Consider the following 27,388-nt stretch of genomic DNA (forward strand, 5'->3'; position numbering starts at 1 on the left):
CTTACAGTCCTCAGCACTCCAAAAATCAATGCACACCAGCTCCATGGGTGCCGAAGTGCGAATGCTCTCCAAGGGAGCTCGGGCAGCTGGTTCAGGGGTCTTTGCAAGGATACAGCGTTGGCAGCATTTCACATATTCCTTGATGTCTCTTCCCATTTGCGGCCAGAAGAAACGCTGTCGGGCGAGGTGTGTTGTTCTAGCCTGCCCTTGATGCCCAGCGAAATCATGCACACCAGCGAGAGCTTTGGCCTTCAAGCTAGCAGGCAGCACAAACTGATACCTCTTCTCTCTGCTTAATGGGTCTTTGGTTACCCTATATAGGACTCCGTCCTGGACTTTTAGATGATGCCACTGCTTGCACAGTGTCTGGGTCGTAAGAGCTAACCTCCTCCTCCCTCGCCTAGGTGGTGGCTCACCCCTCTGAATGAGTGGCAGGACTTCCCTGATAACTGGCTCTATTTCCTGGCTGTGCCTCAGCTCGCCGATGGAGAGGGCTGGAAGTGTGTCTTGTTCTGAGGGCACCGCCTGGGGAAGAACATTGAGAAACTGTGTTGCTCTTATCTCTGCTCCCCTTTCCCACTCTACATGAGCTTCACAAGCAGATTTCACATGAGAGGGTTCTTGACTGCCGGCCAGCCTGTCTTGAGTGGGGTCCATAGTTACACAGCACCCTGCATCATGTGCCTGGAGACACTGGGTCTTACTCCGGAAGAGATCTTGGACTTTCTCCTCTTTGGTTGCCTCCGCCTCGGCCAAAAGACTTTCATAGCTGATCAACCTTTGGCTCACTGATTTAGCAAACAGATCTCTACTCAGGGCATCTGCCACAATGTTCTTTACCCCAGGAATGTGTTTGATACTGAAGGTGTATGGGGAAAGCTTTGCCACCCACCTCTGTTCGCAAGCGTCAAGTTTTGGTTTGGTCATTATATACAGTGAAGGAAAAAAGTATTTGATCCCCTGCTGATTTTGTATGTTTGCCCACTGACAAAGAAATGATCAGGCTATGATTTTAATGGTAGGTTTATTTGAACAGTGAGAGACAGAATAACAACAAAAAAATCAAGAAAAACGCATGTCAAAAATGTTATAAATTGATTTGCATTTTAATGAGGGAAATAAGTATTTGACCCCCTCTCAATCAGAAGGATTTCTGGCTCCCAGGTGTCTTTTATAAAGGTAACGAGATGAGATTAGGAGCAAACTCTTAACGGGAGTGGTCCTAATCTCAGCTTGTTACCTGTATAAAAGACACCTGTCCACAGAAGCAATCAATCAATCAGATTCCAAACTCTCCACCATGGCCAAGACCAAAGAGCTCTCCAAGGATGTCAGGGACAAGATTGTAGACCTACACAAGGCTGGAATGGGCTACAAGACCATCGCCAAGCAGCTTGGTGAGAAGGTGACAACAGTTGGTGTGATTATTCTCAAATGGAAGAAACACAAAATAACTGTCAATCTCCCTCGGCCTGGGGCTCCATGCAAGATCTCACCTCGTGGAGTTGCAATGATCATGAGAACGGTGAGGAATCAGCCCAGAACTAGACGGGAGGATCTTGTCAATGATCTCAAGGCAGCTGGGACCATAGTCACCAAGAAAACAATTGGTAACACACTACGCCGTGAAGGACTGAAATCCTGCAGCGCCCGCAAGGTCCCCCTGCTAAAGAAAGCACATATACAGGCCCGCCTGAAGTTTGCCAATGAACATCTGAATGATTCAGAGGAGAACTGGGTGAAAGTGTTGTGGTCAGATGAGACCAAAATTGAGCTCTTTGGCATCAACTCAACTTGCTGTGTTTGCAGGAGAAGGAATGCTGCCTATGACCCCAAGAACACCATCCCCACCGTCAAACATGGAGGTGGAAACATTATGCTTTGGGGGTGTTTTTCTGCTAAGGGGACAGGACAACTTCACCGCATCAAAGGGACGATGGACGGGGCCATGTACCGTCAAATCTTGGGTGAGAACCTCCTTCCCTCAGCCAGGGCATTGAAAATGGGTCGTGGATGGGTATTCCAGCATGACAATGACCCAAAACACACGGCCAAGTCAACAAAGGAGTGGCTCAAGAAGAAGCACATTAAGGTCCTGGAGTGGCCTAGCCAGTCTCCAGACCTTAATCCCATAGAAAATCTGTGGAGGGAGCTGAAGGTTCGAGTTGCCAAACGTCAGCCTCGAAACCTTAATGACTTGGAGAAGATCTGCAAAGTGGAGTGGGACAAAATCCCTCCTGAGATGTGTGCAAACCTAGTGGCCAACTACAAGAAACGTCTGACCTCTGTGATTGCCAACAAAGGTTTTGCCACCAAGTACTAAGTCATGTTTTGCAGAGGGGTCAAATACTTATTTCCCTCATTAAAATGCAAATCAATTTATAAGATTTTTGACATGCATTCTTCTGGATTTTTTTGTTGTTATTCTGTCTCTCACTGTTCAAATAAACCTACCATTAAAATGATAGACTGATCATGTCTTTGTCAGTGGGCAAACGTAAAAAATCAGCAGGGGATCAAATACTTTTTTCCCTCACTGTAGGTCAAAGGATTATTGTCGGTCCACACTGTAAAAGTGTGGCCTTTCAACCAGTGGCAGAATTTTTCACAAACACTCCATTTGAGCGCCAAGAACTCCAGTCGGTGAGCAGGATACCTCTTTTGTGAGCCAGTGAGGGTCTTGCTGGCAAAGGCGATCGGGCGTGCCTTCGTTTCTCCTTCTGGTATCTGGGACAGAACTGCCCCAAGGCCATCAAGAGACGCATCAATGGACAGAACCAAGGGCTTAGAAAAGTCTGGATGGCTAAGGACCACACAATTCAGGAGCTTCCCCTTAAGGCAGGCGAAAGCGGAATCGCAGTCAAGGGTGCAATCCGCAGGTTTGAGCTTTCTGTAGACTCCCGCATTCTGACTGTACTTCCCGGCCTTTCCTCTCCGTTTCTGGCCAGCTGTGAGAGAAAACAGGGGTTTTGCGATGGAGGAGCAATTTGGTATGTAGTGTTGGTAATAAAATACCATCCCCAGGAACGACTTCACTCTGTGAACTGAAGGAGTGCAGCCATCATCTTCCATCAAGTCCCTCTTTGACATTTTGGTGATGACCTCGACCTTCTCTGGGTCAACAGCAACACCGTCACTGTCAACGATGTATCCGAGAAACTTCACAGATCTCCGCAACAGATGGCATTTTTTTGGACTCAACTTTAGATTGTGCTCCCGTAGCCTCTGGAAAACAACCTCTAATCTGCTGAGGGCCTGCTGTTCATTGGGGGCAAATATCAAGAGATCATCTAGGTAGCACAAGAGACTGCTGAAGTTAAGATCACCAAAGATACTCAGCATCATCCTCATGAAGGACGCTGGACTGTTGCAAAGCCCCTGTGGCATTCTGTTATACTCGTGCAGGCCTAATGGTGTTGTGAAGGCGGTATACTTTTTGTCCTCCTCATGCATGGGCAAGTTATAAAATCCAGACGTGAGGTCCATGGTGCTGAAGACAGCATTACCGCCAAGGGCAGCCAAGCAGTCCGATTGATGGGGCAAAGGATGAGCATCCTTGATAGTTCTTGCATTCAGCCATCGGAAGTCTGTGCATATCCGGAGGTCGCCATTTGTCTTCCAAACCATCACGAGTGGAGAAGCATATTCACTCATTGATTTCCGTATGATTTCCTGTTCCTCCATCTCGGTGAGAACTTGGCGCAGCTTTTGATAGTGGGCTGGCGGCACTCTGCGATATGAAAGACGGAAGGGACGGTCGTCAGTGAGGCGGATCCTATGGGCAAAGCCCTTGGCTTCTCCACAGTCAAGATGATGCTTTGAAAATATATCCTGATATTTCTCCAGCAATGTCACAAGTTGGAGCTTGGTGGAGGGGCTCGCTTCACAATGATCAATGTCGACATTTTCTAGACCAGACTTCTGCAGTCTGTCTTTCAGGTCACCGTTGTCGTCCTGTTTCACATGAGTCACTTTAACAGAGCCAGCATCACTCTGACAGGAACCCTGGAACAGTGTGAGATCTTCAGCTGCAACACAAGTAGAGACGTCCGCAAGCTTGCTGTTCCTTTTCAGTGTGAGTGGTTTGTCTGAGATAGTGATTTTCATGGGAGTCCAGCCATCTCCCCATAGCGGTGTTACCACTCTCCCCACCATAATACCCCGAGGCACACACCTGGAGGTTGTAGGCTCCACCATAACTGTACTCCCAGGTGACTTGGGCATATTACTTGGCAGTCTTCCCCACAGCAGGTACTCTTGTTTGGGAAGGAGAGTCACCGCCTGAGTTAGCTTCACTGTCCCTACTTTTCCTGGGACATCTTCATCCCTCCATCTTGTGAGACTGGTCATCATTTCTAGAAACTGTTCGCCATCTGGAGACCCTTTTGTGTTGCTCGAGATAAGTGTCCAATAACTGTTCTCGTTTTTCAGCTGATGCAGTACACGTTTCAACATGTTGGTGCCTACTATTATGTCGTCTTTCTGACCAGTGATCACCAGAACTGGGACCATGCACTTTACCCCATACAGACTTAGTTCCATGTCATACATGCACTTGGGGCGCACTTGTACTCCTCCACAGCCAACAAGGATGATATGCTGTGAGAGTTCTTGATGTGGGGTCAAGACGCTATCCGATAGTAGTCTCTGCTCTGCCTCTTCACTTATCGTGCAGGTCATTGAGCCTGTATCGAGGAGCCCTTGCAACTGAGCACAGCCATTAACTGTCACCGGTGCGTGAAATAACTCACTGAACGTCTCAACTCGGTGAATATTCTGAACAATTACCGTGCAATTATCAGACATTGCTTTACAGACATTGACATACATCTCCTTCAATTCTTCACTTTCTTCAAGGGTTGAATCTTCAACGCTCACACATCCCCTTTCCGTATGTGAGCTATCTAGTTTAAACTGGCTCCACCTTGCTCAGAGTTAGGTGGTGTGTGCGCTAACTGTGGCTGAGCGTTAATTCTTGGCCGGCGCTGTTGGCATTCTCTCTTCCAGTGGCCGGGCTTGTAACAGCCCATACAGAGGTTCGCCTGTCTACAGTGTGCAGTAGTTGAGTGTTCGGCAGACTGACAGACTTTACATCTACTCTGAACAATAGCTGCTGGCCCCCTGCTTGGTGGCACGACTGCTGTTGTGTGTGCCGTCTGCTCTAGCACACGGTTCAGCAAGCCAATGAGAGACTGCATGCAGATGCTCTCTGTCTGAGGAGAGGATGGAAGCCCCATTGCCTTTGGGTAACCAGTAAGGTCTGTTGGGTTTTCAGCAGCGACTGTCTCTGTGGTTAATGCCTGAGCATGTGCACCAATGTTCTTTGGCCGATAAGATTTGGCTTGACACATTGTTCTAGCCTCTCTCTGATGTTCAACGAGGTGTTCCTGAATCTCATTTGCTGTCCACTTTTCAGCTGTTTTGCACTTTAGGACACTTGCAAGAGCGGGGTCGGGACAGTGTTTCACCAGCATCATTGTGACTTCTTGAGAGGGGTCCTCAATGTTTCGCCCCTGCCTTCTCAGACACTCATCTGCGACATCCACAGCCTTGTTCAAGCGTATCCAATAGTCCATGGGACTTTCTCCGGCCAGAGGAAGTGTGTTATAGAAATCTGCTAAAGGCATAGAGGAATAGGTTAACTCACTGAAATGTTGTTTCAGAATATCAAAGACGAGCTTGGAGTTCTCAGCTGGCTGCAGCGATGGCATACTGCGCAGGGTAACTTTAACAATGTCTCTAGCCTTTCCCATTAGTCTTGACATTATCTCCTGGGAGTGCTCTTGCGGGTGTACACCCCTCTTATTCAGGTAAACGCTCATAATCTCTTCCCACTCATGCACTGTGTGTTTGTCTGTTCCATCACCCCTGAAGTACGGCGGCTCTTTGACATCTGTCTTCATGACTAACTTTACTCCTGTCATGTTCAAATCAGACTGTCCATATCCTAAGTTCAGGCTAGGCATAGGAGTGGTTTGGTTATCTGCACTACCAACAGATCTCTGTAATTGGCTAGCAATGTTCTCTCCTATTTCATGAGCTAACTGTGTGATGAGACTCCCTAGGTCTGCAGAACTCACATGTGAACTAGACACTGGCTGACGTGGAGAATGTTCATCTGTTTGGGTGTGAGTGTATGAAAATGCAGGACGGTCCACTGAACTAACGCTGCTTGCAATGTCTGGAGCATCTCTTAAGCTACGCATGTGTGGTGCGGGGGAATATTCATCAGTGCGTAAGCGTGTGGACGAGAGTACAGGTCTGCCTAGTATACCAGCACCCCTAACCGGCGTGCTCTCCACCCTACTCATAAACCTGCCCCTCCCCAGGCTTACCCCTGCAGCATCTCCAACACTAAATGGTGTCTGCGCATCCTTACCATCAGTCATTTTTTATTTTTAAATAGAAAGTTGTAATAGACTATGGTAATGATATGTGAATCACCAGAACATGTGAATATGAAAAAATAAAAGTAAAATGATAGAAGTAGCTGAGGTAAGCAATTAAGAGCTACAATTTACACATTAATGTTTGCCCTTATACTTGTCAACGTTCCGAAGAGGTTCCTACTCGTCACAGCAACCACCGGCGATCACCCTGGCGATGATCTGAAGCGAAGATATCCGGGTCACGGCACCAATGTAGCCGGCGCGGTCTGCTCGTTGCCGACTACTGCGTTGTGTTCCGGTGCACTGAAGACAAGACACTGGCGTACTTGAAGGCACTTTATTGTGTACAACTCTCTCAATCTGTTCAACATCAAGGAGAGAAAATGTTCAAAACTCTACCCTCGACCAGAATCCGCCTCTCTCAGTCGAGTAGAATGCAGACTGAGTATAATCACATTCAAAAATCCAAGGAATAAAATACAACATAATTGGAAAATAAACATCGCATCTGGTGTATATCTTATGTATGTGTCATATTGCATGTTATCTCTGCCAAAAACTCTGAGCTTTTAGCCTTTACATTAATACTGTGCAACATGACATAAACCATCTTTCAAATAGGTAATACATACAGTAATATGCACGAAGCAACATGTAATCCTTCACATTTGAGCTTTTCAGTGCCATTAAACACTAATCAATACATGAAAACATTTTAAATGAACACATATTTTTAACCTGATATAGGGAATACATACCTGTTCAACATCAAGGAGAGAAAATGTTCAAAACTCTACCCTCGACCAGAATCCGCCTAACATAAAAAAAAAAACTGAAACGTGGGCTTCAACACAAGAGGATAGAATGACGATCGCTAACTTACAGCTAAACAAAACACGAGGTTAGCTAAGTTAGCAATTTCTCAAACTCTCAAAAATAGCTAAAATCACGACACAGCATGATTAAATGTATGTACACTCATCATATAATATACATACAAGTTACTATGTGCACTGAAGTGTTTTAGTTTTAACAGGTATATCAAGTTTATATCACGCCGAAGTGAACACATACCTCTCTCAGTCGAGTAGAATGCAGACTGAGAAAAGCATGAGACAACTCCGCATATAACCAAACCAACACTCTAGAGGGCGCACTTACACAACTAACTCTCCCAATATCTGTAAACTACACAAAATGCTGAACAATACAATATTTTGTTGAAATCAACTCACAAAATAAAATAAAAAATAGAAAATGAACGGTTGCAAAAATCTGTAATTCTTTGACCTGTTACACTGGCACCATAGCACTAGGACTGAGAGTTCTTTCCTCTTTATAGTCATGCCCAGTGCAGAGAAAGCGGCCACCAGATTGGAGTTTTTTTTTTACGGGAGTGTGGCAGGAGGCAGGAGCCGCTAAGGTAGGCTAGGTAGCCTGAATAGGCATAGTTCAAATCAGGACGCGGGAACGAGTATCCTAAAGCGAACACATTTAAAAACGGATATAAAATTGTACTATGTAAATATGACTCTCAAAACATTTGAAAAATAAAATAAGCTTAAAATCAAGGTCACGAACAGCGAACAATAATCAACAGTCAGGCACAGCCACACAGGTAGTCAGATAGATCAAGATAGATCAGGACGTGGGAACGAAAATGAATTAAAATACATAGAATTTCCAAATGTTATCGCAGGTGCAGCGAAATGCTTGTGTTTCTAGCTCCAACAGTGCAGTAATACCTAGCAATAAATACATAAAACACAATACACACATAATCCAGATTTGTTAAAATAAAAAATGCTGAGATATCAGAACGAGCAATGTCAGAGACCGGAATATAAATATATATACATCATGTATATATATTGAGAGTGCATTCAGAAAGTATTCAGACCCCTTGACCTTTTCCACATTTTATTTGTTGCGTTACAGCCTTATTCTAAAATGGATTAAATTCGTTTGTTTCCCTCATCAATCTACACACAATACCCCATAATGATAAAGCAAAAAAACGTTTTTAATCAATTTTTGCAAATGTATAAAAAATAAAAAAACAGAAATACCTTATTTACATAAGTTGAGCTTACATAAGTTGAGCTCAGGTGCATCCTGTTTCCATTGATCATCCTTCAGATGTTTCTACAACTTGATTGGTGTCCACCTGTGGTAAATTCAATTGATTTGACATGATTTGGAAAGGCAAACGTCCCACAGTTGACAGTGCATGTCAGAGCAAAAACCAAGCCATGAGGTCGAGAGAATTGTCTGTAGAGCTCTGAGACAGGATTGTGTCGAGGCATAGATCTGGGGAAGGGTTACAAAAAATGTCTGCAGCATGGAAGGTCCCAAGAACACAGTGGCCTCCATCATTCTTAAATGGAAGAAGTTTGGAACCACCAAGACTCTTCCTAGAGCTGGCCGCTCGACCAAACTGAGCAATCGGGGGAGAAGGACCTTGATCAGTGATGTGACCAAGAACCCGATGGTCACTCTGACAGAGCTCCAGAGTTCCTCTGTGGAGATGGGAGAACCTTCCAGAAGGACAACCATCTCTGCAGCACTCCAGCAATCAGGCATTTATGGTAGAGTGGCCAGACGGAAGCCACTCCTCAATAAAAGTGTCACGCCCTGACCTTGAGAACCCTGTTATTCTGTAGTTAGTTTGGTCAGGGTGTGAATGTTGACATATCTAGGTTATATATTTCTATGTTGGCCGGGTGTGGTTCCCAATCAGAGGCAGCTGTCGATCGTTGTCTCTGATTGGGGATCATACTTAGACAGCCATTTTGCCTACCTTTAGTTGTGGGATCTTGTTTCTGTTTGGCTTGTTGGATGTTTAGCCTCTTGAACTTCACGTTCTGTTGGATTTTGTTATTTTGTCTGTGTTTATAATAATAAACGACCATGTATGCATCCCACGCTGCACCTTGGTCCGATCCTTTATACAACGATCATGACAGAAGATCCCACCACCAACGGACCAAGCAGCGAGGCCAGGAGGAGCAGACATCATGGACATGGGAGGAGATATTAAATGGAAAGGGATCATGGACGTGGGAAGAGATCCAGGCTGGTATGGATCGCCTTCCTTGGGAGCAGACGGAGGCAGCGAGGGAGAAAAAACGGCGACTCCAAAGTGCACGATTAGGAAGGAAGCCTGAGAGGCAGCCCCAAGAAAAAAAATTGGGGGGGGGCACACTGGGTGGTTGGCGGAGCCAGGTTTCAGAGCAGAGCCAACTCCCCGCCTTCGCACTAAGGAGCGTGTGACCGTTCAGGCTCTGTGTTATGCGGAGATACGCACTGTGTAGCCAGTGCGCCTTCACAGCCCAGTGCGTCCTGTGCTAGCACCACACACGTGCCGTGCGGAAGTGGGCATCCAGCCAGGACGGGTTGTGCCAGCTCTACGCTCCAGACCTCCAGTGCGCCTCCACGGCCCAGTATATCCTGCGCCGGCTCTACGCACTGTGTAGCCAGTGCGACTTCACAGCCCGGTAAGGCCTGTGCCTGCTCCACGCACCAAACCAGTGGTGCATGTCTCCAGTCCTGTACGGCCTGTGCCTGCTCCACGCACCAAACCAGTGGTGCGTGTCGCCAACCCGGTACTCCCCGAACCTGCTCCTCGCACCAAACCAGTGGTGCGTGTCTCCAGTCCTGTACGGCCCGTCAATGCTCCTCACACTAAACCAGTGGTGCGTGTCGCCAACCCGGTGCGCCTCGTTCCTGCTCCTCGCACCAAACCAGTGGTGCGTGTCTCCAGTCCTGTACGGCCCGTACCTGCTCCTCGCACCAAACCAGTGGTGCGTGTCGCCAGCCTGGTGTGCCCCGTACCTCCTTCTCACACCAAACCAGTGGTGCGTGTCTCCAGTCCTGTACGGCCTGTACCTGCTCCTCGCACCAAACCAGTGGTGCGTGTCGCCAGCCCAGTGCGCCCCGTACCTGCTCCTCGCACCAAACCAGTGGTGCGTGTTCCCAGCCCGGTACGGCCCGTGCCTGTTCCTCGCACCAGACCAGTGGTGCGTGTCCCCAGCCCGGTAAGGCCCGTTCCAGTGCCAGAGCAGTCCGCTCCACCGGTGCCTGGTCCAGCTCCGGTCAGCGGCTCCACTCCAGTGCCAGAGCAGTCCGCTCCACCGGTGCCCAGTCCAGCTCCGGTCAGCTGCTCCACTCCAGTGCCAGAGCAGTCTGCTCCACCGGTGGCCAGTCCAACTCCGATCAGCTGCTCCAGTCCAGTGCCAGAGTAGTCCGCTCCACTGGGGTCCAGTTCAGCTCCGGTCAACGGCTCCAGTCCAGTGCCAGAGCAGTCCGCTCCACCGGGGTCCAGTTCAGCTCCGGTCAGCTGCTCCACTCCAGTGACAGAGCAGTCCGCTCCACTGGTGCCTAGTCCAGCTCCGGTCAGCTGCTCCAGTCCAGTGCCAGAGTAGTCCGCTCCACCGGGGTCCAGTTCAGCTCCAGTCAGCGGCTCCACTCCAGTGCCAGAGTAGTCCACTTCACCGGTGCCCAGTCCGGGTCCGGTCGTCTACTCTTCCTCCATGCCGGAGCCATCTGCTCCACCGGGGTTCGAGCCGGAACCAGACGTCAACCCCTCTCCAGGGTCGAGGGCTCCCACACCAGGGTCCAAACAGGGCTTGGTGCATCGTGGGAGGACTGAGAGGGGAAGCATCGGGCCGGGGTCCAGACCGGACCAGGTGTGCTACGGGGATGCAGGAAAGGAGAGGAGTTTACGGCATCCGAAGCCGGAGCCTCCACCGAGGCTAGATGCCCACCCGGACCCTCCCTAAGAAGTCAGGTTTTTGCGGCCGGAGTCCGCACCTTTGGGGGGGGGGGGGGTACTGTCACGCCCTGACCTTGAGAACCCTGTTATTCTGTAGTTAGTTTGGTCAGGGTGTGAATGTTGACATATCTAGGTTATATATTTATATGTTGGCCGGGTGTGGTTCCCAATCAGAGGCAGCTGTCGATCGTTGTCTCTGATTGGGGATCATACTTAGGCAGCCATTTTGCCTACCTTTGGTTGAGGGATCTTGTTACTGTTTGGCTTGTTGGATGTTTAGCCTCTTGAACTTCACGTTCTGTTGGATTTTGTTATTTTGTCGGTGTTTATAATAATAAATGACCATGTACGCATACCACGCTGCACCTTGGTCCGATCCTTTACACAACGAACGTGACAAAAAAGGCACATGACAGCCCTCTTGGAGTTTGACAAAAGGCTCCTAAAGGACTCTCAGACCATGAGAAACAAGATTATCTGGTCTGATGAATGACAAGCGTCACCTCTGGAGGAAACCAGGCACCGCTCATCACCTGGCCAATACCATCCCTACCGTGAAGCATGGTGGTGGCAGCATCATGCTGTGGGGATGTTTTTCAGCGGCAGGGACTGGGAGCCAGGATCGAGGGAAAGATGAATGGAGCAAAGTACAGAGATATCCTTGATGAAAACCTGCTGCAGAGCATTCAGAACCTCAGACTGGGGCGAAGGTTCACCTTCCAACAGGACAACGACCCTAAGCACACAGCCAAGACATCACAGGAGTGGCTTCGGGACAAGTCTCTGCCAGAGCCCCGGACTTGAACCCGATCGAACATCTCTGGAGAGACCTGAAAATAGCTGTGCAGCGACGCTCCCCATCCAACCTGACAGAGCTTTAGAGGATCTGCAGAGAAGAATGGGAGAAACTCCCCGAATACAGATGTGTCAAGCTTGTAGTGTCATACCCAAGAAGACTCGAGGCTGTAATTGCTGCCAAAGGTGCTTCAACAAAGTACTGAGAAAAGGGTCTGAATACTTATGTAAATGTGATATTTCAGTTTTTTTATTCAGTTCATTGATTCTTAAAGAATGTAATTTAGAAATGCCTCATGAGCAACAGTCTGACCCCATCAGAACCCAACATAGAAGCTTATTTTACTCCATTGTTTCTAAAAAATGTAATTGTAAACAAACACTGTATAGCTTCAAAACATGGTTAAAACGATCATTTTGATCTCATGGATGGTTAGTCCTTGCAGCCATAATATGTGATTATGTGAGAGTTCTTGCGTCTATGTATTGAGAGTGGTTACATTTCTCCTGCCCCATTCCTAAGCTGTTTACCAAATCAAGTGGCGGGGCGTACAATTTGTTATTGTTTGAATCCCAGATTGCCTCTTTAAAAGGGGACTATTCAATGTCCATGATCCAGACTTACTATGTCATAATTATTTTACATTTTTACATTTACATTTTCGTCATTTAGCAGACGCTCTTATCCAGAGCGACTTACAGTTAGTGAGTGCATACATTTTTTCATAATGGCCCCCCGTGGGAATCGAACACACAACCCTGGCGTTGCAAGCACCATGCTCTACCAACTGAGCTACACAGGGTCATTATGACTTACTATCTCATAACTATGACTTACAATTCTCATAATAATGACTTAGGGTGTTTCTCAATATGCATACTACTGTGCTCCACACTCTCATGCTCCGAGTGCATTTTCTGAGGACGTTCTCTTGAGTACGTTCTTGTGAGGACGAGAGTGTGGAGAACATTACATTTGAGAAGCGCTCGCACTCCCCCTGCTGTATTACCTCATGCTTCACCTCCCCATTCACTAAACCATCTTCCAGCCAGGACAATGGCAACAATTAAGACAAAACAAGATAAACACAAAGCAAAGGTTTTACTTCAGAATTATCAGCTGTGAATTGTAATTGTCATAAACCGTCGTGGATGTGGTGGAGGAGTCAAGCGCAGGAAGCAGAGGTTTAGTCCAACAAGACTTTTAATAGTCTCAAATGCAAGATAACAAACCCCGACCTCGATAACACGAAGTGGCGAGGGAAAATTACGCACACGCGTAAAACACTAAACATGGAAAAATGACACGGAAAACAAACACGTATCATATACAAAGTGGCAACGGAAAAACAACACACAAATACCCTAGATTACAACACGGAACTTATAAGACACGTAATCAACTCTCAAACAGACACAGGTGTGACAGACAGACAAAAGCAATCAAACTCAGAAACATAGAGCGGTGGCAGCTAGTACTCAGGGGACGGCGAACGCCGAAGCCTGCCCGAACCAGGAGGAGGAGCAGCCTCGGCCGAAACCGTGACAGTAATAATCTACACTACCGGTCAAAAGTTTTAGAACACCTACTCATTCAAGGGTTTTTCTTTATTTTTTACCATTTTCTACATTGTAGAATAATAGTGAAGACATCAAAACTATGAAATAGCACATATGGAATCATGTAGTAACCAAAAAAGTGTTAAACAAATCAAAATATATTTAATATTTGAGATTCTTCAAATAGCCACCCTTTTGCCTTGATGACAGCTTTGAACACGCTTGGCATTCTCTCAACCAGCTTCACCTGGAATGCTTTTCCAAAAGTCTTGAAGAAGTTCCCACATACATTTGAAGTCGGAAGTTTACATACACCTTAGCCAAATACATTTAAACTCAGTTTTTCACAATTCCTGACATTTAATCCTAGTAAATTCCCTGTCTTAGGTCAGTTAGGATCACCACTTTATTTTAAGAATGTGAAATGTCAGAATAATAGTAGAGAGAATGATTTGTTTAAGCTTTTATTTATTTCATCACATTCCCAGTGGGTCAGAAATTTACATACACTCAATTAGTATTTGGTAGCATTGCCTTTAAATTGTTTAACTTGGGTCAAACATGTCGGGTAGCCTTCCACAAGCTTCCCACAATAAATTGGGTGAATTTTGGCCCATTCCTCCTGACAGAGCTGGTGTAACTGAGTCAGGTTTGTAGGCCTCCTTGCTCGCACACGCTTTTTCAGTTCTGCCCACAAATGTTCTATAGGATTGAGGTCAGGGCTTTGTGATGGCCACTCCAATACCTTGACTTTGTTGTCCTTAAGCCATTTTGCCACAACTTTGGAAGTATGCTTGGGGTCATTGTCCATTTGGAAGACCCGTTTGCGACCAAGCTTTAACTTCCTGACTGATGTCTTGAGATGTTGCTTCAATATATCCACATCATTTTCCTTCCTCATGATGCCATCTATTTTGTGAAGTGCACCAGTCCCTCCTGCAGCAAAGCACCCCCACAGCATGATGCTGCCACCCCCGTGCTTCACGGTTGGGATGGTGTTCTTCGGCTTGCAAGCCACCCCCTTTTTCCTCCAAACATAACGATGGTCATTATGGCAAAACAGTTATATTTTTGTTTAATCAGACCAGAGGACATTTCTCCAAAAAGTACAATATTTGTCGCCATGTGCAGTTGCAAACCGTTTTTAGCTTTATCAACTGCAGAAAGATCTGACTTCATGTTGTGCAGAGATGATCTTACAACAAAATGACCTATTTATCAAAAAGCGCCACACTCAGGATGTCACGCCCTGGCTCTGGGGACTTTTATATGTTGAGCCAGGGTGTTTGTTTCTATGTGTTAGTTTCTGGGTGTTAGGTTCTATGTTTCGTTTTCTATGTTCTTGTTCTAGTTTATGTGTTTCTATGTTGGCCAGGGTGGTTCCCAATTAGAGACAGCTGTGGCTCGTTGTCTCTGATTGGGAACCATACTTAGGCAGCCTGTTGTGCACTTGTCTTTTGTGGGATCTTGTTCCGTGTAGGTTTGTGTTTATGACCGAGGACTTGTTAATAGTACTCAATAAAAGATGTACGCATTTCACGCTGCGCCTTGGTCCACTCATTACGACGATCGTGACAGAAGATCCCACCAAGACAGGACCAAGCAGCGTTTCCAGGAGCAAACGCCGGAGGTAACGTTGGTAGATGTCCTCCTCGGTTGGGGGAGGATAACGGAGGAGGAGGCCGTCCGTTACCGGAGGGCGATGAAGGGGGAGACCCAGGCAGGAGAGGAGAAGCGGCGCCAACCGGGCCGTCGTCGGACAGGCGAGAGGCAACCCCAATAATTTTTTTTGGGGGGGCACACGGCATGGACGACGGGGCTGCTGGAGGCAGCTACAGGGCGAGATTGTGGACTAGGAGAGAAGGCCACCAGGTTACGGGGGCCATTGGTCATTAGAGGGAAGGAGAGTGTAGAGGCACGGCGAGAGGTACTGGGGTGTGTTACCAGTCCGGTCCGGCCCGTTCCTGTCCCTCGCACCAAGCCTGTGATGCGCGTCGCCAGCCCGGCCCGGCCTGTTCCTGCCCCTCGCACCAAGCCTGGGGTGCGCGTCGCCAGCCCGGCCCGGCCTGTTCCTGCCCCTCGCACCAAGCCTGGGGTGCGCGTCGCCAGCCCGGCCCGGCCTGTTCCTGCCCCTCGCACCAAGCCAGTGGTGAGCGTCGCCAGCCCGGCCCGGCCTGTTCCTGCCCCTCGCACCAAGCCAGTGGTGCGCGTCGTCAGCCCGGTCCGGCCCGTTCCTGCTCCCCGCACCAAGCCAGTGGTGCGCGTCGTCAGCCCGGTCCGGCCCATTCCTGCTCCCCGCACCAAGCCTGTGGTGCGCGTCGTCAGTCCGGCACAGCCCGTGCCTGTTTCACCGGTGCCTGGTCAGGTACCGGTCAGCTGCTCCACACCGGAGCCTAAGCAATCCGCTCCACCGATGTCCAGTCCAGCTCCAGCCAGCGGGACCAGACCAGGGGCGCTATGGGGGGTTAGTTAGAGGGTGGTGGTCACGCCCGGAGCCGGATCCGCCTCCAAGGCGGAATGCCCACCCGGCCCCTCCCCTGTTGGGTTTAGTTGGCGCGGTCGCAGTCCGCGCCTTTGGGGGGGGGGTACTGTCACGCGCTGGGGACTTTTATATGTTGAGCCAGGGTGTTAGTTTCTATGTGTTAGTTTCTGGGTGTTAGGTTATATGTTTCGTTTTCTATGTTCTTGTTCTAGTTTATGTGTTTCTATGTTGGCCGGGGTGGTTCCCAATTAGAGACAGCTGTGGCTCGTTGTCTCTGATTGGGAACCATACTTAGGCAGCCTGTTGTGCACTTGTCTTTTGTGGGATCTTGTTCCGTGTAGGTTGTGTTTATGACCGAGGACTTCACGTTTCGTTTTGTTGTTTTGTTATTGTTAATAGTACTCAATAAAAGATGTACGCATTTCACGCTGCGCCTTGGTCCACTCATTACGACGATCGTGACACAGGAGACAAAGATCTCAGGAGTGTGTATTACAAACAATTTGTTCATACAAAGGAACAAATCAGGAACAAATTACCATGTAGTGTTAACCAAATCAAGGACAAGCTTTTGCTGATCCACAAGAAAAAATGATTGATGATTGGTTTAAACCTAAACTTAGAACGTACACTCTCATCAAAGAGAACTACACCCCTGAACCATGTGTCCGCCTGAACCTAACAAAAAGGTCAGTTTGTGCACAACTCAGATCCGGCACCCACCCGCTGGCTATTGAGGCGGGTAGATTTAACCTCTACAGGATGGGCGTACCTATACCGGGACGGTTGCTGCTCAATATGTGATATGTGACTAGAATGGCGTTGTAAACAACAGCCAACTTTCTGTGACATAGACATGTCTTATGGGCAGAAAGCTTAAATTCTTGTTAATCTAACTGCAGTGTCCAATTTACAGTAGCTATTACAGCTAAAAACAAATACCATGCTATTGTTTGAGGATAGTGCACAACAACAAAACACTTTTGTCACGGCAACTAGTTTGATACATTTACCTCTGAAGGTAAATAATGTACTTACATTCAGTAATCTTGCTCTGATTTGTCATCCTGAGGGTCCCAGAGATAAAATGCAGCATATTTTTGTTTGATAAAATCAATTTTTATATTCAAATTTAGGAACTGGGTTCTACAGTTTGACCCCCTGCTGTCTCTGGTTTTATTGCCCTCTGTATGATGATCTGAGACACGTTATTTTTTGTAACATTTTGGTGATAACCCTGAAGTATTCTGGTTACGGGATGAGCAGAAGCTTGAATTCTGTTTCAGACATGGTGTTTGAGATTGCTCAGTTTGTTCACAATGCCAGCAGGAGAAGGAGATATTTACGTTTTGTGTAGAGTGGCTAGATGGTAGCCATGATTATTGTATGCTTATAATATGTATAATTTCTCAAATGTTATTTTGTTCTGTAGTGTCTTGTAAGCCCATGTGGGCTGGGCACCGGTAGGTGTATGACACTTAAATAAATCATATAAATAAATAAAACATCTAAGTGCAGACCAAAGTGATAGGTGTAGTCAAAACAAGACACAATCATTGCATCCCAACAGTGAAATGGTTTCCAAACAAAGTTTTCATACATATTATTTAGAACACTTAAGTACTACAGTGTTTGTTTCTCTTAAAGCACATTCAGTCATGATCATCACACGGCAAAAATTGTTACACCTAAGTTGTATGAAATCATCTTGTTCTGATCGTTAGACTAAAATAAACAAAATTACATATTTTAACACAGAGCTAGGAATGAATCACTTTAAAGCGTATAAATGATGGTGTACAAAAAAATCATTCTGCTCAGTAAAGTTTGAAAGTGACATCTCTCTACTTCCTATGCATTCCCTTTACTGCTGCCATAAAGGCAGAGTCTGTGTGTGTCCATGTAGTTTGCAACGGTAGTCATTGTTGACATGTAGCCTATGCCAGTCCTGTAGAGACTTCATTCTAGTTACTTGCACGGACAGTAAAAAAGGCAACCCTGTATTATTGCAGCAAGAGGGGGTGTTTTCCTAGGAGTAACTGTGGCTCTGGGAACCCTAGGGTTTCTGTGAAATTGTGTAAGCCAAGGCCACTGACTCAGTCATTACATGGAGTCAAGACGTGTAATAGTATAATAACATGGTGGATACAGCTGGATCTATTGTCCTCTGAGAAGTGAAATGCCCATCTTGGTATTGGAGGAGTAGTTGAACATTGAGCAGGGTATGATGACTGGAACTTGGTCCCAAAGGTGTGAGAAACTGCTGTAGACTCATCTGCTGTTCTGAACAGTGGGGCCTCTCAATGGTCAGTCAAATATTGTTGCTATTATGATGATTAAGATGAGGAGACCCAGTGCCATACAAATGGCAAGCCAGAACAATTTCTGTGAGAGAGGAAGAGCAAAAGTTTGGTTCACTGTTCATTTAGTACATATCAAACCAAAACGACCTATTTTAACTGACATAATTATGTGTGTGTTCATCACTTTGAATGTAGTTACTATGAACCTAACTTGGCAATTTACCCATTATTGTGATTCTCAAATTCGGAGATTCTCAAAATCAAAACTGAACCGCTAAATCAAACACTATCAAGTACAGTACCTCATTGTGTTAACCCTATGAGTCCCAAGAGCCCAGCAAAAATTGGCTTTTCATTTATCTGACTTTTATTTATCTGCATGTTCAGCCCGTATATTTAGCCTCACAATTAAGTGTTTTACCATTTTATTTTCAGGACAACGAGGGCTACAAGTAGAAAACAAAACAATTTGACATAAACAGTTGCATTCATGAGTTTTATTGACAAATGTCAATAACAAAAATAAGGTCTGCCAAAGCAAAAACCCTGATAAAAATGAATTTATATACAGAAAAGTACAGAAATGGTTTGTTCAGTGGGAAATGAATATCCAACTATTCAGTGACAACTGTGTGGAGTTTGGAGTTTGTGACAGCAACTATGTGAGCTTATTATAGTATTATAGACACTATGTCCTTGGATTTCCTGTGATCTTCTATGTAGAAGAACCCCTTATCTTCTAACGACTCTAGTGTAGCTTGTGAGCATCGTAGAGCAGCTTTTCATAGATAGCTTTTAATAGTTTGTAACTCAAACCATTCCGACTCTACAGACATTTTTGTAAAAATACCCAGCCCCAGGCCCCTTCGGGATCCGCCCTCGTCTCACAAACACCACACTAGCTAAGCCCCCGTTAATCACAAAGACTAACAGTACCAACAGATGCAGAAGAAATTGACAAATATAATGGTACAACTCAGAAGTCTGTAGCTCAAACACACAATGTTTAAGTCCAAGACCTGCCAGCGTCGTGGTGGGACTCAATGGGTTAAAAGACGTGAATGGAAGGAATTGGTGTTGAATGTTATGTTGATCATGATGAAATGTACAGTAGTAGTTACCCCAGACAGATAGCAGGACAGGGCTCATACAGGGGATTTGGTTAGTCCAACAGACAGGCCAACAATTAGTGCAATGACAGCAAGCAGGATCAATAGAGCAAAGGCAAGGAGGATGAGTTTCTGCCCAGAACAGAAACAAAGTGGTTAGGTTAATAATGCGTGACCCAAAACACACTACAGTGATTTTAGTGAAAACATTAGTCAGGTAACAGACAATGTAAATGACTGCTCATTAGTGATAGTGAGGCATTTTGACATTCAATTTCGACATTAGATATGGCATTTAAACATTCTGTCCGACATTTAGAATGGTACTGAAATAATATTATTCTTATGACCAAAATATTCAGAGCTGTTGCACTGGTTAAAAGAGTCTAACTTGAGCAGTATTATCCAGTATTATTAGCAGATGCACCATGTGACCTTTCGTTTGGGGAAAAGGAGACTTACCCTGCGGGATCTTTTCTGGTATCTCACAGCTTTTTTGGTCTCCTCTTTGGCACGGCCTATGTATTCAGCAGCGTTGGAGATGTTCTTCTCTATGTTGTTCACCATATCCCCCTTTTAAAACAGCACCACATGAGTTCCATATAGTTTGACTAAAAACAGAACTAATAATATTCAGGACAGCATTACAGTACTGCACTACAGTACCTGATTCTCCACCAGCATGGCCATGTCCATAAACATGGCATGGAGCTCCCTGATGCTGGACTCCAGGCGGATGATATCCTGGTGCCGTGACACAATCTCATTCAAGGCCTGGCGCGTGATCTGAGAGTCAGAGATGATCTGAGGGAGGAGGTGGACAACAGGAAGACAGCCAGTAAGACAGTCTATTTCATTCAAATACATATATATGGGAGGATTGGTGTTGCATTTACACAGAATATTAGTTGTTTTGGAATACTTCCAACCACAACCTGAGTTATCTTGGTATACTAGATAGTGTTGGTATTTGACTGTATTGTGAAAAGAATGGATGCAAGAAAGTAGCATCAGAGAAAGGCTGGAGATTGAGGAGGAACTTACATCAGATGTGAAAATGGATGGGTTGCCACTCTCCAGCATGTCCTCCAGTTCCTCATTGCTAGTCACTCTCCCAGCTATAACCAGGAAATAAAATACTTTTACCAAACATGTGCTAAAACATCAGCAGAAAACAAAAATAATTGTTCTCTCTCCTCCACTCTGTAGGGAGAATAGTCTCTGTAGTCACAGCCACAGTGTTATGATCTAGGCTATTCCTCAGAGTGACTCAACCCTCACTGCCTAACATGATCAAACCCACTGTGGCTTACAAACCTGGGATCATGTACATAAGCCCTTCCACCCCAGTGAAGGTAGCCTTCCGTTTCCTTGGCAACACTAACACAGGTAGGCACAGATAGGTGTATGTGTCCTGTGTCAGACTCTTCTCTTCCTTCTGGAGTGTGCTGTAGTAGAGAGCCTCATTAAGACTATCCTAAGGGACTGGAGGGGCTACGACTATTTCTGTCATCATCAATTATTCTCATTCTAAACAAATACTCTATATCAGGGTTCTTCAATTCCAGGCCTGGAGGGCCGAAACACCTCTGTTTTTCATCCTCTCCTTCTAATCAGGGGCTAATTCAGACCTGGGACACAAGGTGAGTGCAATTAACTACCAGGTAGAAATAAAAAACAGAAGTGTTTCGGCCCTCCAGGACCGGAATTGAAGAACCCTGCTCTATATGAACAATACATGGGTGTCTGCCATATGGTGTATTTACAGCAAGTCTTGGCCGGTGTAGGCCGTCATTGTAAATAAGAATTTGTTCTTAACTGACTTGCCTAGTTAAATAAAGGTAAAATAATTTTAAAAAATTGTCCATGCCATGACAATAGATAATAACATACAGTGACAGGTCAAGGAGCCAGAAAACAACCTGACTTATCCACAATGAAACTAGGCAATAATGAGGATAATGTTGGATGTTATTTTGTAATTGTGAACAGTGTAGCCTATGTGTTATCATGGTGGGAGAGAAAAGCTCCTAGGTGTGGTCGGGCTCCTTTCCGTGATCCTGTCTGCCCTGCTGCTGGCCCAGTTTGTCACTCACTTATCTCCAGCTGTCTCTGGATCCTTCCTTTGCTTCTCTCCCTAAACGACACTTGAGTCTTGTTGTACTGACTCATGACCTCCACAAACTTCCTGGAGAGCACCATGTGCTGTGGGGTTAGAGAAAACACAAGCTGAGAGAAGAGAGAGGAATGAGAGTTCCAACCACTGGCAAAAGTAAAGTGGATAAAGGCTCAGTAAACTTTTGAAAGGCTGAGATGTCAAACAGCCACATCAAAACATAGCAGCAAACATCACAGCAAATCATGATCAACTTTGTATACAGGCTTGTAAGTTAGCCTCCAAGTATCTATTGTCAAGCTCTGTTCTTAACTACAACCTGTAAGAACACGTCAGCAGTCGCAAACATGTGAGGAATGAGTCCCAGGAAGGCTGTTTCCTGACCTGGGTTTTCTGAATACGGAAATCAACCGAGGCCCTGTTAGAAACATCATCCTTGGGCAGGCTCTGCTCCATAGCTACAGAGAACAGAAAGAACAGTGATTACAGCAGCTATAACATCACCTCAGACAAATTCCCCACTTCTACCACTCTACATCTAGCAGCATTTGGGATGAGGCATTTGATCCAGTCATATCAATGTCAAAATGACAACAAAAAATATATTTCTTTATGTACTGTACGTCGTGGTGTTAAACTTACATTTTAGCTTAACTCTCACAGAGTTAGCATTGCTTTTGATCTCATTGGTCAACCGGTCAAGTTCATCTTTCATCTCTTCAGGAAATAACAGCGACAGAAAATAAATGTATTATTGCAAATTTCCCCAACATAGGCCTGGACAAATATTAGCATTAATCACTTGGCAACTCTTCTATAATAATAGCCTATTCTTCATATTTATGCAGGTAAGAAACCCTACACCTACCTGTGTCCGTAGTATCCATTAGACACCCACTGGATTTGTGGGCCAACAAATATTTGCACCAAACTCTTGGGCCATTCTCAGTTAGTATTATTATGTAGCAGATGGTTATATTTCCCACGGGGGGCCTGTATGAAAAATGTATGCACTCACTAATTGTAAGTCGCTCTGGATAAGAGCGTCTGCTAAATGACTAAAATGTCAATTGGATCACTAAAAACAAATGGTTGATACTGTGTTACTCTGCTGGTAATAATTGATGCTGTTCTGTGGCATTATAGAGTCAACTGAGGGCCTTTGTCTATGCAGGTCTTGATTAGCTCCTCATGTCTATTCAGTCTCCACAGTGGATCAACTCTGAACAAGCACAGCTGCAGCAACACATCTTCAGTGTGAGAAGCATCCCCACATGCACACACGCACACACACACACACTCTCTCTCTTTTTTCAAGCCTCCAAATTCTGTTCTGTATAAAACAGGTTGTTCGGCATAGGCGCTGAAGTTAAGGCAGTCACTGTATGCCACATACATACAGGCTACCTACCAATGCATAACCTCCCTGCGGTAGATAACCTATCCAAGCACCCAGTAAAATGACCATGCTAGAAGGTTCAGCCAGATTGATGGGCATCAACTTACTCTCATCTGTATTGGGTGCAGACAGGATCATGCTGTGGTTCTTCCTCACCTCCTCCACTTCAGAAGATAGCTTATCAATGAGCCCCCTAACCTCTTCCACCTGAGTCACGCACATACAATATTTTCAATATTATTTAAATACACAGACACTTACAGTATTTTACAGTAAAAATCTAGCGTATCTGAAAACAAACAGTACTGACTGAACCACTGTTCTTACCCTTCTGAAAAACCCTTCCATAAATCCATCACTGTCAACTGTGACTGTGACATCCTCCTCTGCTTGTGTCCTGCTCTGTTAAAACAAACCGACAGTCATTTATTAGAGAGTAAAATCTGAGGCTCAAGTACTGCGTGATTAACAGGCCTACATTTACCATATTATTATCATGACAACAAAATGCTATAGACCAGAGTTTCATTCCTTAGGTCCTAGAAATAGCTAGAAGAATATAATCGTATATTCAGCCTGCAGCCATATGTTTATGACTGATGAGATCAGTAACATCATATTAGTAGGCTACTTACTGCGGTTAATTCACCCAACCGGTCCTTCATCACGTTTGATGCGTTTTTGACTGGCTAATAATACATAAAACAACCACTTCTCAACTCCATCGCAACTAGCTCGAGTAGCTAAGTTAGCTCTACAAGTGGATAGCTAATTTTTTCTAGCTAGCTAGGTATACTATAACTGAGTTTGTTGACAATCAACATACATTTCTATAGTCATGCAATAAGTGTGAGATGTTTTCTCTTTCAATCATTAACATTAGCTAGGAAAGCGTTGTCCAACTCCTTAACATTAGGTATCAACCAAAATGCACCGTTAGTCTGCTAGCTATCTGATTGTGGCAGACAACATACCTCACATCACCTTCACGTTGTCTATCTACGAGCATGTTGGGAAATGGGATACGCCTCTCGGGTCTCCTCGGCGGGAGGAGGCTCGCAGCCTCGCACCTAGCACTACTCCTGTGACCGCAGTTGTTGTTCAGGATATTAGCCACACAACGGCGCTGTTGACCATACAGCGTTGCGTGCGCTTGTGAGTGGCTTCATAATCTCCTCTCTCGTGTCCTTTCCCCCCTATGATTCACCTGGAAGCAGGTCATTCCAAAATCTCCATGCTTCCAATTTCCACAGAACAGTTTCTTTTCAGGCTAGGTTCTAGTTCTAGTAATTCAATTTCTATGGCCAGCCCATTAGTTTACAGGTGAAAGCTATGACCCCTTATTGATGTCACTTGCTAAATCCACTTCAATCAGTGTAGATGAAGGGGAGGAGACAGGTTAAAGAACGATTTTTAAGCCTTGAGACAATTGCGACATGGATTGTGTATTTGTGCCATTCAGAGGGTGAATGGGCAAGACAAAAGATTGAAGTGCCTTTGAACCGGGTATGGTAGTAGGTGCCAGGCGCACCGGTGTGTCAAGAACTGCAACGCTGCTGGGTTTTTCACGCTCAACAGTTCCCTGTGTGTATCAAGAATGGTCCACCACCCAAATGACATCCTGCCAATTTGACACAACTGTGGGAAGTATTGGAGTCAACATGGGCCAGCGTCCCTGTGGAACGCTTCGACACCTTTTAGAGTCGATGCCCCGACGAATTGACGCTGTTCTGAGGGCAAAAGGGGGTGGGGGGTGGGGTCATAATCACCAAATACGCACTTGATATATGCTATTTACGCAGGCCCCACCTTGAGTTCCGATGCTCCAAAAATGACATCACGTTTTGTATTACCACGTCCAATCGAACAGCCCGGAGAATTCCTCCACTCAGTGCAATCCTAGAATAGAAAGAGCAGAGCACATCAAGCAACAAGGAGCAAAATCCGTCGCTGGAATCGTCCAATATTTCTAATTCTGTATTGAGAGACGAGGATTACCAATTTTTGGGAAAGTTCTGAATGGTTACGCACATTGGCAGTAGATTATAATGTGCCAGTTTCAGTGCTCAGTTTTAATGCCGTTTTACAAAATGTCAGGGAATTAAGTTTTGGGTGACAATTGTTTTTATTGGAGACATGGACTAATACACAGAGAAGAAGAAGGGTTTTTTTCTGCATTTTGGAATAATGATTTATGCTTTCTGGATTGAACATACATTGGCGAATTAAACCAAATTAACCAGTATTAACCAGTATTTAGTTTTAATCAAGTGCCAAGTCATGGAACTATTATTCCAAATTCTGTTTGTAACTACTTTTGTCACTTTGATTCAGGTAATTTCAACAGTTATTTTTCCATGACCTTCACCATTATGTGTAGGTGACTGCAATGTTAAGTTTATTTGATTTCTTTACAGGTTAATGGCGAAGTAGCAAAGCCATCCAAGCATCCAGGTAAATCTAATTATACTTCATTGAATTCTTGGGATTTTCTATGTTGTGTCTGAAATTAGCCTACAGTTTATGATGAATATTATTGGTAATTTAGGGAGAAACAATTATTTATATATATATATATATATATATATATATATATATATATATATATATAAATAATGGGATGATGAATTATAGTTTATGACTTACCATAAGTTTAATACTCAGTAATAGTGGTTTATTAAGCAATGCAAACTGTGTTTATTGAATGAGATACCCAAACATCAACACATTAGCTGTATTGTTTAAAATTGTCAACCTTTTAATCCTAAAAGACACACTGAGGAATGCCAGGAAAATAACCAATTTAAATAGCATGATTGAGTGTGATTAGAGAAATGTCCCATCTGGAGCTTTGTTTACACATGAACTCTCTGTCCAGGCCTGCAGGTGTTAGCCACAGCCTCACACTATTGGCCGCTGGATAAGGTGGACGGGATCCATGGACTGTGGGACCAGATTGGAAACAGACCAGGTCATGTTAATGGAAGTAAAATAAGTATGTGCATAGACCTATATACTTAGGAATAGAATACCCAGTCTTTTCCATTCTCTGTCTGCATGGTCTACAGCTCAATTCACCTTTTGTCTGTCTTGCAGTCACCAAGACCCGGCTTTTTAAGGTGCAGCTGTGTGCATTGTTCAAATTTGATTACACTCAAATTTGCTATAATAACTTTCAAAGTAGAGAGTCAAAATGAAACGTCTAAAGGCTACTTGCTAATGTACATCAAAGCACTGTGTTTTAATAAACAAAATGGGATAAAAAGTTATCCTTCACCCCCAGGTACATTTTATGCAGACTTTCCAGATTAATGGTAAGACTATTGTTTGCAAAACTGATTTCCAAATACCATACTGTATTATTTCAACTATGGAAGCAGCAAGAACTTTCCCAAATGCTTCCAAAATTGTATATCTTGATCATTTGAATAAGGTTAAGCTAGTTTGAAACATCAAAGTGATTCGGAATGGGATACTTTGGGACTCACAATCGATTATATCAGTTGTGAGGGATGAGATCTAGACTTGAGAACGGCATTTTGAATTTTTCCATACAAAATGTACTTTGATCCTAAGGGGAAATGATTGATCTGTTCCTCCTTGAGCACTGTGTACTGAGCCCAGCATCACACTTAATCTCATCCCTGCTCACGCACCACATCCCTCATGATGCATAGTGTCTGTGTTTGTCTCTCACTGTTCTGTTGTGTGCTCTGGCCGTTTTGTGTTATTCGTGTGTAGATATGTAAATCACCTGTTTCTCCTTTGTCTGTTTGTTTTCTATGTTTCACCTAGCTCTTCAAATCCACAAGCACACTGTGCTCCCTTCCTCCCATAACTCTTCCTCTGTGTATACCAATGACTCTGCCTACACTAACGTTTCTGCAACAGTAGGTGAGGAACATCACTGCTCACAGAAAATTAATTTGTGTGTAAAGTCAGTCACCCTGCTCTGTCGGTGTTACTGTAGTGCTATCTGTCATGTTAAGGCTATTCAGTCTCCATCGTTTTGTAAATGGTGTACCAGCTCAGCCAATAGTTGACATGAGTGTGTCACACACACTGTTACCTGAATATGTTGAATTTGTCTGTGTGTGTGTGTAGTCAGGGAGAGACAATTGTTTTCTTCACTGGAAAAAGAGCAGAGACTGCAGTGTGTAAATCACGATTACACAAGCTTTGAGACTGGAGGTATAGAGATCTGTTTCTAGAGTGCTGTAAAGCTTTACTTTTTAACCTCAATGTGCCACGCCTATTTAGTTTTGTCTGCTTACATGATTTAACCCTCCCGTTGTCCTAGGGTCAAAATGACCCGCCACTGTGTTGAACCAACTTTATTTAATTTTTATATTTTGGGGATCATTTGTTAGAAGGAGGCAGTGAGACTTTAAAGAAAGTATCACTGCCTCCTTCTCACAAATGATCCAAAAAATATAAAAATCAAATAAAGTTGGTTCAACA

General features: G+C 44.9%; 2 protein-coding genes across 4 annotated transcripts in view; one reads left to right on the forward strand and one right to left on the reverse strand.

Annotated features, from left to right (window-relative positions):
• Positions 1–17,585: 17,585 nt before the first annotated feature.
• LOC121584149 (syntaxin-2) lies at positions 17,586–23,914 on the reverse strand. 3 transcript variants are annotated; one of them, XM_041899989.2, is made up of 11 exons: positions 23,563–23,914; positions 23,255–23,329; positions 23,035–23,134; positions 22,171–22,245; positions 21,913–21,986; positions 21,509–21,617; positions 20,457–20,530; positions 20,079–20,216; positions 19,875–19,985; positions 19,425–19,544; positions 18,300–18,385 (listed from the first exon to the last, which is right to left on the reverse strand). In XM_041899989.2, the coding sequence occupies exons 1-10, from the start codon at positions 23,590–23,592 to the stop codon at positions 19,449–19,451; spliced, it is 882 nt and encodes a 293-aa protein (XP_041755923.1). In that variant the 5' UTR covers positions 23,593–23,914; the 3' UTR covers positions 18,300–18,385; positions 19,425–19,448. The 3 variants fall into 3 exon arrangements, with proteins under 3 accessions (XP_041755924.1, XP_041755923.1, XP_041755922.1); XM_041899990.2 differs by lacking the exon at positions 19,425–19,544 and having other exon boundaries at positions 17,586–18,385; XM_041899988.2 differs by lacking the exon at positions 18,300–18,385 and having other exon boundaries at positions 18,979–19,544.
• A 947-nt stretch (positions 23,915–24,861) lies between these two features.
• The window catches only part of LOC121583960 (adhesion G-protein coupled receptor D1-like), a 52,714-nt gene continuing 50,187 nt past the window's right edge, over positions 24,862–27,388 (forward strand). Inside the window, exons 1-4 of the mRNA XM_041899815.1 lie at positions 24,862–25,261; positions 25,345–25,381; positions 25,806–25,898; positions 26,723–26,821. Coding sequence (XP_041755749.1) covers positions 25,208–25,261; positions 25,345–25,381; positions 25,806–25,898; positions 26,723–26,821 — 283 coding nt within the window. The 5' untranslated portion in view covers positions 24,862–25,207. The remainder of the gene's footprint in view (positions 25,262–25,344; positions 25,382–25,805; positions 25,899–26,722; positions 26,822–27,388) is intronic.

This window comes from Coregonus clupeaformis, chromosome 16, assembly GCF_020615455.1.
Source record: "Coregonus clupeaformis isolate EN_2021a chromosome 16, ASM2061545v1, whole genome shotgun sequence".
Lineage (NCBI taxonomy): Eukaryota > Metazoa > Chordata > Actinopteri > Salmoniformes > Salmonidae > Coregonus > Coregonus clupeaformis.